Raw genomic sequence first — 13,957 nt, forward strand, 5'->3', positions numbered from 1 at the left:
GGCTTATTTATAAGCCCCTTGTGCTGTCGGTGCATCATTTTTATGACGCTCTGGTTGCGCAGAGAGCAGCCCCATATCTACGAGGTCACGCAAGGTCCCTTTGGGTGGCTTTTCATGGCCTCCTAGATATGGTGTAAGGCAACCCTGCGCAAGTTGGTGCGTTGTCTTACATTGCACGGGGGTGGGGCATTCCATGGGTGTTGCAGTGTGTTTACCAATGGGTTGTGACACATTACCAGATTTACGAGGATCTGTAAACCTGAGGATGGGTCAAAACTGCACCCTGCCCCAGGGGATGCGTAGCAAGGAGAAATATCTTTATTTCTCTTCAATTGTGTCCTCTTTCTATTGAGCAGGAAGACGTGCCTTCTTGCACAAAAACAATCCTGCCCTCAGTGCATACACCCTTGCACCATGGTGCAAGGGTGCCTGCAATGGCGCTAGGCACCAAATTGTTCGCATGCAGAAAGGACAGGAGTGCACTGTCTTATTAATACAGTCCATTCCTGTACTTTTGAATTGGCATAGGGCAATGCTGCAAAAATAATTGCAGTGCTGCCCTACACCATTTCATTGGAAATAAGACCCATAGATTTTAGTAGTAACCAGACCCTATATAATGCAATTTTTTTAACATAACTGTCCTTTCAACACATTCTCAGGGATAGTAAGCATTATGTAAATACAATAACTATTAAAAGCAAGCACTTCACAGCTCAGTAAACTCTGTGCACTACCACTCAAAAAAGCGATTTGATCAATTAACTGTAGCAGAACTCTCCTGTCCAGAGAAATCAAAGTTTGGCAGACAACTAAACACACCTTTTTGCCAGTGTGCTGCTAGCCTGAAAGGAATGCAAATGTGCACAATGAGTTAATCTGCAAATCCTTTACATTTGCAGATTAACTGGTTGTGCACATTTGCATTTCTTTCAGGCCAGCAATACACTCGTAGAAAGGTGTGTTTATCTGTCTGTCTTGCTTTGATTTCCAAGCAGAGGAAAGTCCCTGAATAACACTCCAGGGAAAACATGTTAACTACCGGAATCAACCGCCTGGGCCGTTTTCTTTAGCAAATAGAGAGCGCGACCCCCTTCCCATGCCTCCGCCCCCCCCCCCCCCGGGGGTCGCGCCCCACAGATTGAATACTGCCCTAAATTAAGCCTGTCTGTTCTGTGCCATAGCTACCAGGGGGTTGAGCACGGGTTATTTTAGTGAATTTGAGAATGGACTCTGACAAGGGTTGAGACTAATTTGCATGTAGCCAGGTTCTGAGCTGGAAGGTGCAGTGAGCTAAAAAACGGTGATGGATTAAAACCGTGATCTCTTGACTTGGTAAGAGTATTCTCCATCATTCAGAAACTCTGTCCATCACCGCCCCCTTTTTCCCAAATCGATTTTATCCACACTCAGTGTGGGAGGGATGCTCAGACGTGAGCCCCTTGCTCATTGCACCATCAGGATTCAGGCAAGCCGGGCCGACGAAGGCTGTGATGCCATAAACCGGTCCCCGGAAGCTTGTTTCCTTCCCAGTATAAGAATTGGCTTGGTAGTTTGGTTTGCCTTGTTCCCATCATGCACTGGGACAGGTACAGACTAATTTGCATGTAGCCAGGTTCTGAGCTGGAAGGTGCAGTGAGCTAAAAAACGGTGATGGATTAAAACCGTGATCTCTTGACTTGGTAAGAGTATTCTGCATCATTCAGAAACTCTGTCCATCACCACCCCCTTTTTCCCAAATCGATTTTATCCACACTCAGTGTGGGAGGGATGCTCAGACGTGAGCCCCTTGCTCATTGCACCATCAGGATTCAGGCAAGCCGGGCCGACGAAGGCTGTGATGCCAGAAACCGGTCCCCGGAAGCTTGTTTCCTTCCCAGTATAAGAATTGGCTTGGTAGTTTGGTTTGCCTTGTTCCCATCATGCACTGGGACAGGTACAGACTAATTTGCATGTAGCCAGGTTCTGAGCTGGAAGGTGCAGTGAGCTAAAAAACGGTGATGGATTAAAGCCGTGATCTCTTGACTTGGTAAGAGTATTCTGCATCATTCAGAAACTCTGTCCATCACCACCCCCTTTTTCCCAAATCAAAAAGGGTTGTGATTATTCCTTGAGGTGGAAAGTCACCCACCCCAAACAATGAATACATTTTTTACAACTTGAAACTGAAACAACCTATTTGCTGCCCAGCAGCAGTCTAGGGAGTAGATGTAATGGCATCCAAGCGAGGTGGCATCTCTAGGGTCAGTTGAAGTATACCTTCTGCCCCAAATGGAGGCTTACTGAGTTCACATCAATCCCCCAGCTCCATAAATACATAGGTCTGGGCTTTCATGAAAATACGTGGAAAGAGATAAAAGATATGCAATATAAAGTATGCTCTTAAGTCAAACCTGGAAAAAATATATCTGTTGCTGTGCTTTAACATATGTGCTGAGAGGGGTTGGGGAGTAACAGGGGTGTGGATGTAAGCATGGGGACAGGAACTAAGTATGGGGGACGCAGAGGATATATCCCCCCCCCAGATTTTGGAGTGGGTGGACAAGTGGGGGGGGGGGGGGGCGAGGGGACAAAAGAATTTCCCCTGTCCCTTCTGTGATTCTCAGGGCAATTAGTGAGTGAAAGAGCTATCTATAATGGCTCTGTACTTGACCTGTGACCTGCCTCCAGTTACCTGTAATCATGTGCCTTAGCCTGAGCTGCTGCAGCTGGAGCTGCTGTGGGCTGGGCTGGGCAGTGTCTGGAGTGTTATCTCCTGCCGCCCCGAGTTTTTAAAGACCATTTACATCCCGTTGGAACTGGTTAAGGATGCTTTGTTTGTTTTGTTCAATGGTTCCAGTACCACGTGGGTCTCCACTCTGCCTACTGACTAAACCTTACATTAGCATTTTATTTTTACTGTGACAGTGGGAGAATGAATTGAGTGAAAAGGCCACCTTTCTAAGAGAAATATACTGGCTATTTGTTGTTGTTTAAAGAGTCAGCAAATGCCTACCTTAGAAACTGAAGAGTGCTGTAAATACAATGGTATCCATTCATTTGTAACATGACTTTTCTGTCATTGTTTCCTTTTGTTTAATTAAACTTAATCTGTAATTATTAGTCTTGGATCATTAATGCAGCCCTAGAACACATTTAAAAGTGATTTCTATTTGTATTTACTGTTTGAAGTATGCATAAATAAGTGCTAAAAATACCGGCTTTAGGTGATTTTGCTTATTTTTCTGCTGGCAGGGACATCAAAATACCAGTTGTGCCGGTTGAAATCCGACTAGCTGGCATCTCTATTCAGGAGACTGAAAGTTTGTTGAAGGATCAGCACATTATTTATTGCCTAAACCCTCCCTGATTGATGCCATAATAGCAATAGTTTAACATATCTGAAACCCTGCACCAGCCATCAATACAATGCTGAGTTACTCCAGTTGTCTGGGTATACATCCTGCATTCAGACAACTCACTCCTCATTCTCATCACCCACCCTTCACTTTTTTGCTCACCCTGTACTCCCAGTAATCACGCTGCTCACCATGCACTCACGCCATTCACTCTCCTCCTACCATGCACTCACATGAGCACACCGCTCACCCTGCACACACATGACACTCCACTCACTTGTAACTTTCACCGCTCAGCCTACTCACAGCGATCACACTGCCCTCACGTTGTTACCCTACACTCACAGCGTTTATTCTCCTCTTACCCTGCGCTCACACAAGCATACCGCTCACCTTGCACTCAGAGACCACACTGCACTCATATCCCTCGCCATGAACTCGTTCTCCCTCCACTTACCCTGCAGTCACATCAGCACACCACTGCACTCAGTGATCACACTGCATCTCACACCACTCACCATGCACTCATGCTTTTCATCCTGCACTTACACAAGCACACCACTCACCCTGCACTCATACGACACTTCACTCACCTGTCACTCACTGTTCACTTTGTAATCTCACTCAAACAAACACATTTCCCACCATGCATTCATTCCTCCCACTCTGCACTTTCATACACACCCAAACTCGTATGCCACATCACTCACCCTGCAATCACTCCCCTCACCCTACTCTCACACTGTCACATCGCTCACTGTGCACTCACATAGGCACTCCTGCCACACTCACATCTCACCCTTCACTCACATGGGCACAGCCCTCACCCTGCACTCACACCAAACAAACAAGCACAGCACTCACCCTGGAGTCACACCACTCACCCTGCATTCACACTGACAAACTTCACTGCCTGCATTCATACAGGCACCCTAATCATCCTGCCTGCTCACAGGGTCAATAGTCTGCTGGATCTCATAGGGACACACCACTCATTCTGCACTAACTCCTCTCACCATACACTCACCAGTCACTCTCACAGATCACCCTTCACTCTCGCTGCTCATCCTTAACCATACACAGGCACACTGCTCACACCACCCTGCACGCACTCCTCTCACTTTACCCGCACTCCTCTCACCCGGTATTCACATGGGATCCTCTCACATTGCATTCACGCAGCTCACCTGACACTCACATCTGTACATTTTTCGCCCTACAATCACACCACTCATGCTGCATTCACTCAAACTATTCACCATCACCCAGCACTTAAATTAGCACACCTCTTACTCTGTACATATAAAAATTACACAACTCTCATGAATCTACACTTATTTCTACAAACGTACCCACAGAATACCTGCTCTTTCCGTAGTACTAGATGTCTACCTAATTCCATCTGCAACAACCGGGCTGGTGCAAGAGGGGAAAGTGGACTGAGAATGTGGAATGGAACAAGGAGGGAGACTAGAGCGGAGGCTTTGGAATATGGTGCTGAATTAAGGATCGTGTGACACCTTCAGCCATTCCTGGCTTTCCATTCGCCACAATGCGGGACACAGTATTTTTTTACGTTGCAAATTGGATCCTAAAAATTCAAAAATGCAAAGTGTTAGTGGACAAAATTAATGGTTTCCAAAGAAGTCGAGCATTTCATAAGGTCAGTTTGATGCTGTTGGATACTACATGTCATAATGTGGATTAGTTCATTGTCAATACTGTAACTGCTCGATCCACACGTGAAACCAAATATAAGCCCTGCACAGCTATTTTAATGAAGTGCACTTTTCATTCACATCATACTTGTAACAAACATTGAAAAGGCAATTTATAATTATTTTTGAATAGCATATAGAGAATGTGATTTTATTTAAGTTTTACTAAAACTCAAGGCAGGTTTAGCAGAAGCAACAGGGCAAGCTTTTCTAACAAAAACAACAAACTGACTAATGGAAGTGTGAGTGGCAGTGTGTCCGTGTGTGGGTGTGACAGAGTACAAAAGTGTGCAAAAGATATAGTGAGAATGTGAGTGTGTCATTGCATGTGTGTTATGCATTCACATGTGCTACTAGTCTGGCATACTGGAGGTTATTATTGCCTTATGGACAAGGGCACAAACAGCATATAGATGGGAGGTGTTACCTATGCCAACCTGTAGACCCTGACATGCTTCTATGAAGATACCATCATTGGCTGTGGGGTCTCGAGCTGTCTAACTGGTACTGATATTTGAGGTAACTCTTGTCATAAGATTTCCTGTACTCATTTTATTGGAGTGTCAACGGCAAAATGCTATCCCTTTGTATAGCGGAGGGAATTTTTAGAGGTACCCATGAATGTGGCTGAAGTATCCATGATAGATTTCTGGCACTGTCAGTGTACTCCTTGGGATAAGGGGCTCACCCATAAAAAACATGAGGACCTTGGTATAGTGGAAGTTATTTCTGACTTAAGACATTTGAAAAACATCAGATCTACTCCTATGAAAAGCCATACTTCCCTGGTACACGATGAAAGTAATGGAATATTTCATGAATGCCCTTTAAGGGTCCGCAGCGTATTAGAAGTTTGACCCCAAAAATGTCAAACATTCTCAGGGGAGAAGTCTACTCTCCCTTAAATCACCTACAACAAATCTGTTAAATTGTTTTGCTTGCTGTAATTTGGGAGGAAGTAGTATACCCCACCACTTGCATAGATCTTTTTCTCATATAATGGCTATGAGGTTAGCTCTGACAACATTTCTGGAAGAGCGGTACGACCGGTGCAGCCACAACTAGCGTTGACTTTGGTAGCGGGCGCTTTAATTAAAAATAATTTTGGGTTTAAAAGCACATTAACTTCCTTGTGACTCAGGCAGTTTTCAGGCAACAATAAAAATGTCAAGATAACTCTGGTGATTAATGTTCCTACTAATGAGAGTCAGAATTTTGTACAGGCGAAGTTTTGGCTCATCGTAAAGTAGCATGGCGGGTTAATGTGTCGGCAGCAAAAAACGTGTACCATGCAGATCACAGAACTGAGTGTGAGTGAACTATGAGTAGCACTATACAAAAATATACATGATTTTTCCACAATTGGTCTAATTACTTTGTGAATGTAAATAACAATAGAGCATACTTTCAAACTGCGACTACATGTCTGCCTTTCTGAATATTTCTCTTCAAAAATATGCAATTGTATTTGTTTAACGGGTGTACAGTCTCACGCAACGGGCGATTTGTTTATGGTCACTGGAAAGTCCACAAGGTTGTCCCTGTGCCCCCCAGAAATTTAGTGTCTCCTACGCCCCTGGATGTGAACGGCAAGCAGTGCATGATGGAAGTACAGTAAGAAAACATAGAGAGTCTCCCGTCTGAATCGGGTCTATTGGCATATATATAAAAGTGAGTCGTGATACAAGTCAGCCAATCAAAAGGATGGTAAACCGGCTGTGGTTCCGGGCAGGGCCAAACGCAAGATGAGGAAGGCAGCACATTGAATAAGGAGGCAAATCAGAGTGACAATGAAACCAACCAACATGAAGCAATAGGTGGGCTGTACACCCACTTTAAAGTTCACAATAGGTATTTCGCCTAAAAGAGAAAAAGATGGATGGAGAAGGAGGGTGGGGAATGGTAACCCTGACATTTTTTACCTGAAAGCAGTACATCTTTTTTCGTATACTACATGTAAATCATATACGAATGCTGAACAGCTAATTTTACTTTTGAAATCTAATATTTTTAAAATAAACGAACCATGCAACTGTTGAAGTTGTTGTACTGTACACTTCTGGAGCCACAAATTCCAAATCACCGCATCATGTTGTGTTCCTATACTGTTCTGTACGGGAGATATTTTTATACTCAAGTCAATAACCGAAGGAGTTACTCGTGTTTCCACAAACGTCTGAACTTGTCAACAAAATAAGGATCAAAGTCCAACAAAATATTTAAAAAACAAATGCCCTTTGTCTTACGTAATTCTTGCATGCACTGAACGAGCCATACACAACTTATGGTTTGTAAAGCTCAATTCAATTAAAACCACCTAAACTCGTTTATGTTGCCTGATCTTCTTTAGAAATGTTTTAGTGAACGATGAGTGCTGCATGTGTCCGTGTGCAACTGTGCGTTACATGTTCGACAGCACTGTGTGATGCACACATTAAGCAATGAAGTTTAATTTTGGTTGGTATAAACAATGTAATGTATTATATAAGATAAAACAAAAACACTGGTGCATTAAGCTGCCACTTATGGGCATTTAAAATGATGCAGACCACTGTGTATCATCTCTAGTGTCCTTTCTGGGGATTCCCACAAAATGAAGTCCTGACTGGTATCTCTGGAAGGTGAGTACTATATACTAAACGAAACGTTTACGCGCAAAAGTTTAGACTTCCTGATTAAAAAAATATAGTCAGAAGAAACTTTAGCAGTCTGCTTTTTTTCTTCTTTTTGGTGTGTTAGCATTTATGCAGTGTCTCTATATCTTAAAAAAATACACATGTATCCTCCACAGGGTTATTCATTTTCATTACATCTACCTAGTTCGTCGGGCAATCAGGAACTGCTTCCACGATTTTCCGAGCTTCCGGCGTGACCCAGGTTTTGCGAGGACTGCAACTCCCAGCAAACCCGTATCTATTCTCTGCAATGACTACGACTCCCGGCTTGCCCCGTTGCAAAATGGCTACCTGCTGTCGGGTCGGAAAACGGTTCCAGCAAGAGGCAAGAAACCGGCTGGCCTCAAATGGACCCCAGCTGTCTCCGGAGTTACGAAGCGAGCTAGAGAAAGCGCTGAGAGGTGACCGGCCCGGCATAGTGTCCTTCAGAGCTCTGCGGGAGTTGCGGAAGACATTACAACAGAGCGGTGAGGAAAGCTAGGGGACGTTGCTGAAGGAGACAAGAGGAAAGTGGATGTGGTGTATGATTTGAGGCCGGGCTGTGGTGTTCGGGGTCGGTTGTAGGACTTTGGTATGCATGAAGTGCTAAGTAAGAGAGAGAGGGTGACTACCTGGCTTGGAGACAAATTCTGGGCAGTGACTAAAAATTCAGGACAAATACTGCTCGGAAGTTCAGTTTTCCGGACACATATAAGGATGCCACTCAATATTATCAAAGTAACTATATAGATGGCCGACACGAGTACAAATCAAAATAACAAAATAGTTGTTTTGAACAATTTTTTTTAAAATCTTGGCGTATTTAGGAAAGAAAAAAATAGCAAACATGCACACTACGCAAAATGTCTTTGCTGATCTAACGGTCAGTTGTCGCAGGATTTCATTCTCTTATCATGAATATAAGTAGCACAAACAGTGCTTTTTTGCTGCAAATGAAATCATTGGCAGTAGCACTATTAGTTTTTTACATACACTGTGCTGCTCTGGCTGGCAGCCTCTGTCCCAGCCAATGGACTCTATGCTCCGGGTGGCAGCAGGCTGTCTCTCCATCCCCTCTGAGAGTTCCCTCGCTCGTACATAAGGTCCATTTCATTGAGTGGCAAGCTTTCTCCACGTTACCAGTAAGTTCCAGTTCATCTGTCCTCCAGAAGCTACTTGCCCTCTGTGTGCCACCCCCCCCCCCCCCCCCAACACCTTGTTCCCACCAATGCCACTGTTTGTGTATAGTGCAATTGTGCTTACTAGATAAATATTTGAGTCCCTCGTCTGTTGGAGATTGTCTCTCTATTCTCAGAGACACATCTCCCGTGGTAGGGGGACCTTGTTTTAATCGAAGGGTTCTCTTGTAATAAAAATTAACTTTAGGAAAACATTGGGGGTACTCTGCCTTACTAAGGTAAACACTTACGTCCATAGTGATATAAAGGTTTTGAAAAGTTACCACAGTGAAGTCATGTGTTTAATAGAAGGAGGTGAGCTAGATAATAGGATAGAGCAATTGAGCATGAGGCATTGAGGAAGAAGCATGTATGCTACTTTTGTCCACCAAACAATTCAGTTAGGCGCAAAAGTTTAATAGCTGCAGTCTGTTATAAAACATTAAAAAGAAGATTGCAAGACCAAACCTTTACCTGAGAGATTAAATGCAAAGTGCTCAAGGACATAAAGGTGCTGAATTGTGCTGATCCAGTGCGCTGTTTACTGCAATTCTAGGGGTGGGTGGGTCGGGTGTGTGTGTGTGTTTTTATTAACCGAGCACACTGCACACCAAGGAACTCTGTCTCAAAGTAATTTTTTACACCAGACAATTGCACAGACGTGTTTCGCCCCAACTGGTCTATGTCACGATTGGTGAGTCCCTTATCAGTTTCACCTTCATTCATGTGAAAAATAAACAATTGAAAGCAATCATTCTGTATTATAAACAGTGTGCGCTCCAGCATCTTGTAAAATAATTATTACATCATTTGTTTGATACATATTTGTAGGAAACTGGCTCAATATATACTACACCAAAATGAGGTTAAAGTTAGATAGAACCTTACTCTGTATTTGTGGTAGAGTGGTCGAGCAGTAAGGCAGTATCAGAGGAGAATGTTAAGCATTTGATGTACACACTCAGTCTGGCTAACTTGGACAGGAGGCGGACCACTCGAGCATTCAGAGTGAGTCTCCCGGTCATTTGCTGATTTCTTTTAAAATATCAGACGCTTTTTAAAACCTTTTTATACTTTCTGTGTGAATATATTGTGTTTTACTGTGGTCTTCCTCCCCAACAAAGGCGCGTGATGACGCGACCGCGCAGCGAAGGCGTGCTTAAGGCAAGCCCGTTTGCACCATACCGGGCCCAGAGGCCAGAAACCCTGCACCTTTTTCCCCCCAATCAATTCCATTATTCCAACCCCCAGCTCAGACTGCTTAATAGATCCCTTGGAATTTCTTGCAACCATTCCATCCCGCCGGAAAAGATTCCTGATCGTTGCTCACATTGTCAGCACAAATTCACACCTATTAACCCAGAATCCCCCAATCTCTCTGTGAATTCCAGAATTTCTTTACTAAACTGCAGTTCCCTCCCTAAACACACAACCGGGATCTGGATGCTTCTTAAAGATCTAGACCCAGATGTGCTATTCCTGACAGAAACCTGGCTTAACACCTGTTCCGAACCTGACATCATTCAAGCACTCCCACAAGGCTTTGTAATGCAGAGGGTAGATCGCTCAATAGGTCGAGGGGGTGGGATTGCTGTGATCCACAAGGAGCAATTCACCTGCCGTCTGCTTGAGAACCCAGTCGCCGACTGCGAGAATGGCCACTTTAACATAGAATTTTCACCCCTCTTATCACTTACAGGCATCCTTATCTATCGCACCCTGGAGCAATTGGCTCCTTCAACCAATCCCTACTGGAGGCAGCAGCCAATTTAGCAAACTCTGCGCCTAATTTTACTCTCCTCGGAGACTTCAATCTCCATTTTGGCGACAAACTAGCAACTAACGCAAATGAGTTGGCAAGGGACCTCTCAGCGCTTCAACTGACGCAAAAAATCATACAACCCACCCATGAGAAAGGTCACCTTCTAGACCAGGTGTTCTCAAGTCTAGAGGACCTTCAAGGGACTGCCCCTACCCCCCCTCCCTTGGACAGACCACTTTTTGATCTCCCTCTCCAGGTCCCCTCAATACATAAAATCTCCCTCACAACTTACCTGGACCTCTGGTCGCCCCTTGTCCAAGCTCCACCTAGAGAAATGAATCTTAGAACTAGAAAGAACTAAACCTAAACCGAATCCTTGCCCAGCCATAGCAAATGAAGATTTCTCAAACTGGATAGAACAATCACTTGACTTAGTCCTCCCTAAGATCAGAATAAAGAAATCTGACGGGTTTCACAATGCACCCCGGTTCTCCCTTGATTTGCATACACTTAAACAACAATGTAAAATTAAGCAAAGGCAATGGAGAATTCCTCCCCTCAAAAAAATTGGAATACAGAGCTGCTATCCGTTTGTATAAGGCAGAAATTAAAAAAGCTCAAGCATCTTACTACGAGGACAGGATCCTGTAAGCCCATAACCCGCCCAGAGAAACCTGCACCATTATTAAAAAACTACTTAAATTACCTGCCCCGCCCCTGACCCCTCTGGCCAACGGTGCAATAAATTAGCAAACTTTTTTTAACAACAAGGTACATTCAATCCTCGAATCCCTACCACAGAGGAATGAAGATCTGGAAATTCAGATCAATCCAGACCCACGTAACACCGAACTCACCCTCGAGACCTCCCCCCCCCTCTGTCCCCGGAAACTCTGCTCACCTTGCTGTCCTCCGTCGAGAGCGGGTCTCCTAGGGACCCTGCGCCACTTAATATCCTGAAACAAGCTGTGGCCACCTTAGTTCCTAACATTGTGGACTTGATTAACACATCAATAGATACAGGAATAGTCCCCTGTAGCTGGAAAAAGGCCATGGTCAAGGCTCTACTTAAAAAACCTAACCTAGATCCTGCAGAACTGGGAAATTACCGCCCAATATCTCTTCTTCCAGGAATAAGTAAAGTGGCAGAAAAGTATGTCAATTAAATCCTTTCGGGATTTCTCGAAACCCATAACCTGCTTCACTCCTCCCAAACAGGGTTTCGACCTCGTCAGAGTACCGAAACGGCCTTTTTGGCAGTAGTAGAGGAAAGCAGAAAAATCCTTGATTCAGGAGGTTCCACAGTCATCATTCTCCTCGACCTAAGCGCAGCGTTTGACACGGTGAACCACAATACCCTAACTCGCCGTCTGAGGAATATTGGAGTCACAGGCACCGTGCTTCAATGGCTGCGATCCTTCTTAGAGGGAAGAACCTTCCAGGTTTTTGAGGAGAATGTCCTATCTGAACCGGCCCCCTTAACAAGCGGGGTCCCGCAGGGTTCCTCGCTCAGCCCAACCCTTTTTAACGTGTATATGGCCCCCCTGGCAGACATTTTAGCCCCCTCAGGAGTCCGCATAGTGACCTATGCGGACGATACGCAATTGGTGATTGCACTCAACGAGGCGGACCATAAAACCAACAGTCTCCATACCTGCCTAGAAGACATTTCGCAGTGGATGGACGCATCACAGCTCAAGCTCAACGGTGGAAAAACTGAGATTATGGTGTTGGGTAACTCCTGCAGTTTCAACCCCAATCTGATGTGGCCGCTGAGCATGGGTACTCCACCTACCCCTAAGACTGAGATCAAGAGTCTCGGCATATGGCTGGACCAGGACTTGAATTTCAGGACACAGGCCAGGAAGACTGCAGCTACCTGTTTCAGCCTGCTTAGAACGGCACGAAAAATACTCGCTCTTCTTCCCCCACCAGCAAAAAAGGTATTGATACAATCCCTTATACTTTCTAGGCTAGATTATGGGAATGCATTATACCTGGGCTCCCCTTCCTCAGTAATTTCCAAACTCCAGCTAGTCCAGAACAGCGCAGCCAGATTATTGACAGGGTCACCCAATAGGAAATCAGCGAAACCGTCAATACGATCCCTCCACTGGCTCCCTGTGCAAGAACACATCAGATTTAAAACCTTGTGTATTGCTCATAAAACACTATCGGGGAAAGGCCCTTCCATTAACTCAGCCTTGATTCTCCCCTACAAAGCAAATGGAAAACTTCGGTCGGACTAATTGTATATGGCCGAGGTCCCCAGAATAAGAAGGGCCAGAAGTGGTGGACGGCTCTTCTCCTACAACGCTCCAAGCTCTGGAATTCCTTGCCACTCCACCTACGCTTGATTTCAAATCACCTGACCTTCCGCAAACAACTCAAGACTCTGCTGTTTCCCTAGTCCGTCTCCGCCCGTGTTAGACCTTAGCGCTGGGAGATTCCCGGGTAGCCATGCGCTTTACAAATGCCCATTCATTCATTCATTCATTCATTCATTCATTCATTCATTCATTCAAATGAATTCACACATTCAAGAACTGAACTCTAGGCAAATTGTTTTTGTATTAAAAAAAAATATATACTGTTTATTTTTAGAACCAAGCAAGCCTGGCACAGGTAAGCATAAAATACTTTTCAGTAATAAGTTGCTGAATATAGAACAGTTTGAAAATGCAATAGAACTCGTGCTTTGTTTGATTTACAGGGGGATGCAGCAGGTAAGTTACTTTGTATGTTACTTTTCTTACTCGGTGCTGGATGCCTGGATTCAGCACTGGGACATTTCCTGTAAATAGGTAAGTAAATACGCTTTGGTTATTAGTGGGATTTTTTTTTTAAAGAATATTTTTAGATTTCAAAACTCCAGATTATCGGTTCACACGTAAGTAATCGACTGTGGGAGTTAAGGTTCTGGGGTTAGAGTCAGGGGTCCCCAGGGTCAGTGATGCACTGTTGTTGCACCCTCGGCGGCACTAGGGCGGCTGGGTGCAGAGTGTTGAGGCCCAATGTTATCCAACGGGGGCTAGAGGGCCTCCGGTTGGTGGCTGATGGCAGGCAGGCCACTGGGTTGTGGGAGCAAAGCTTCTAGGGTTTAGGTCAGGGCAAATCGGTAAACAAAGTAGCTCAAAAGGTGCTCCCTCAGCGGCACTGGGGCGGCCGGGTGCAGAGTGCTGTTTCGACGTTGGCCGCCCTTTTGTATTCTATGGAGAACCTCTGGATCGCAAAAGCACTGCGGGGAAACGCAAGACTTCTGGGTGCGACCACCACTTGTAGAGGTATATTGAGAAGTTAAGGGTTG

General features: G+C 44.8%; 2 protein-coding genes across 5 annotated transcripts in view; one reads left to right on the forward strand and one right to left on the reverse strand.

The window, feature by feature from the left end:
• SRR (serine racemase) overlaps positions 1–8,841 on the reverse strand; it is a 42,647-nt gene extending 33,806 nt beyond the window's left edge. The window contains exon 1 of one of the 3 annotated variants that reach the window (XM_085649097.1): positions 8,704–8,841. The gene's annotated coding sequence lies outside the window, so the exon portion shown is untranslated. Of the gene's footprint in view, positions 1–7,081; positions 7,160–7,872; positions 8,006–8,703 lie in introns of those variants that run through there. The other 2 variants (XM_085649096.1, XM_085649098.1) reach the window with 2 other exon arrangements.
• VMA12 (vacuolar ATPase assembly factor VMA12) overlaps positions 7,941–13,957 on the forward strand; it is a 109,770-nt gene continuing 103,753 nt past the window's right edge. The window contains exon 1 of one of the 2 annotated variants that reach the window (XM_085649100.1): positions 7,941–8,198. In XM_085649100.1, the coding sequence (XP_085505226.1) occupies positions 7,982–8,198 (217 nt within the window). In that variant the 5' untranslated portion in view covers positions 7,941–7,981. The remainder of the gene's footprint in view (positions 8,199–13,957) is intronic. The other variant, XM_085649099.1, reaches the window with a different exon arrangement.

Source organism: Triturus cristatus, chromosome 3_2 (genome assembly GCF_964204655.1).
Source record: "Triturus cristatus chromosome 3_2, aTriCri1.1, whole genome shotgun sequence".
Taxonomy (NCBI): domain Eukaryota; kingdom Metazoa; phylum Chordata; class Amphibia; order Caudata; family Salamandridae; genus Triturus; species Triturus cristatus.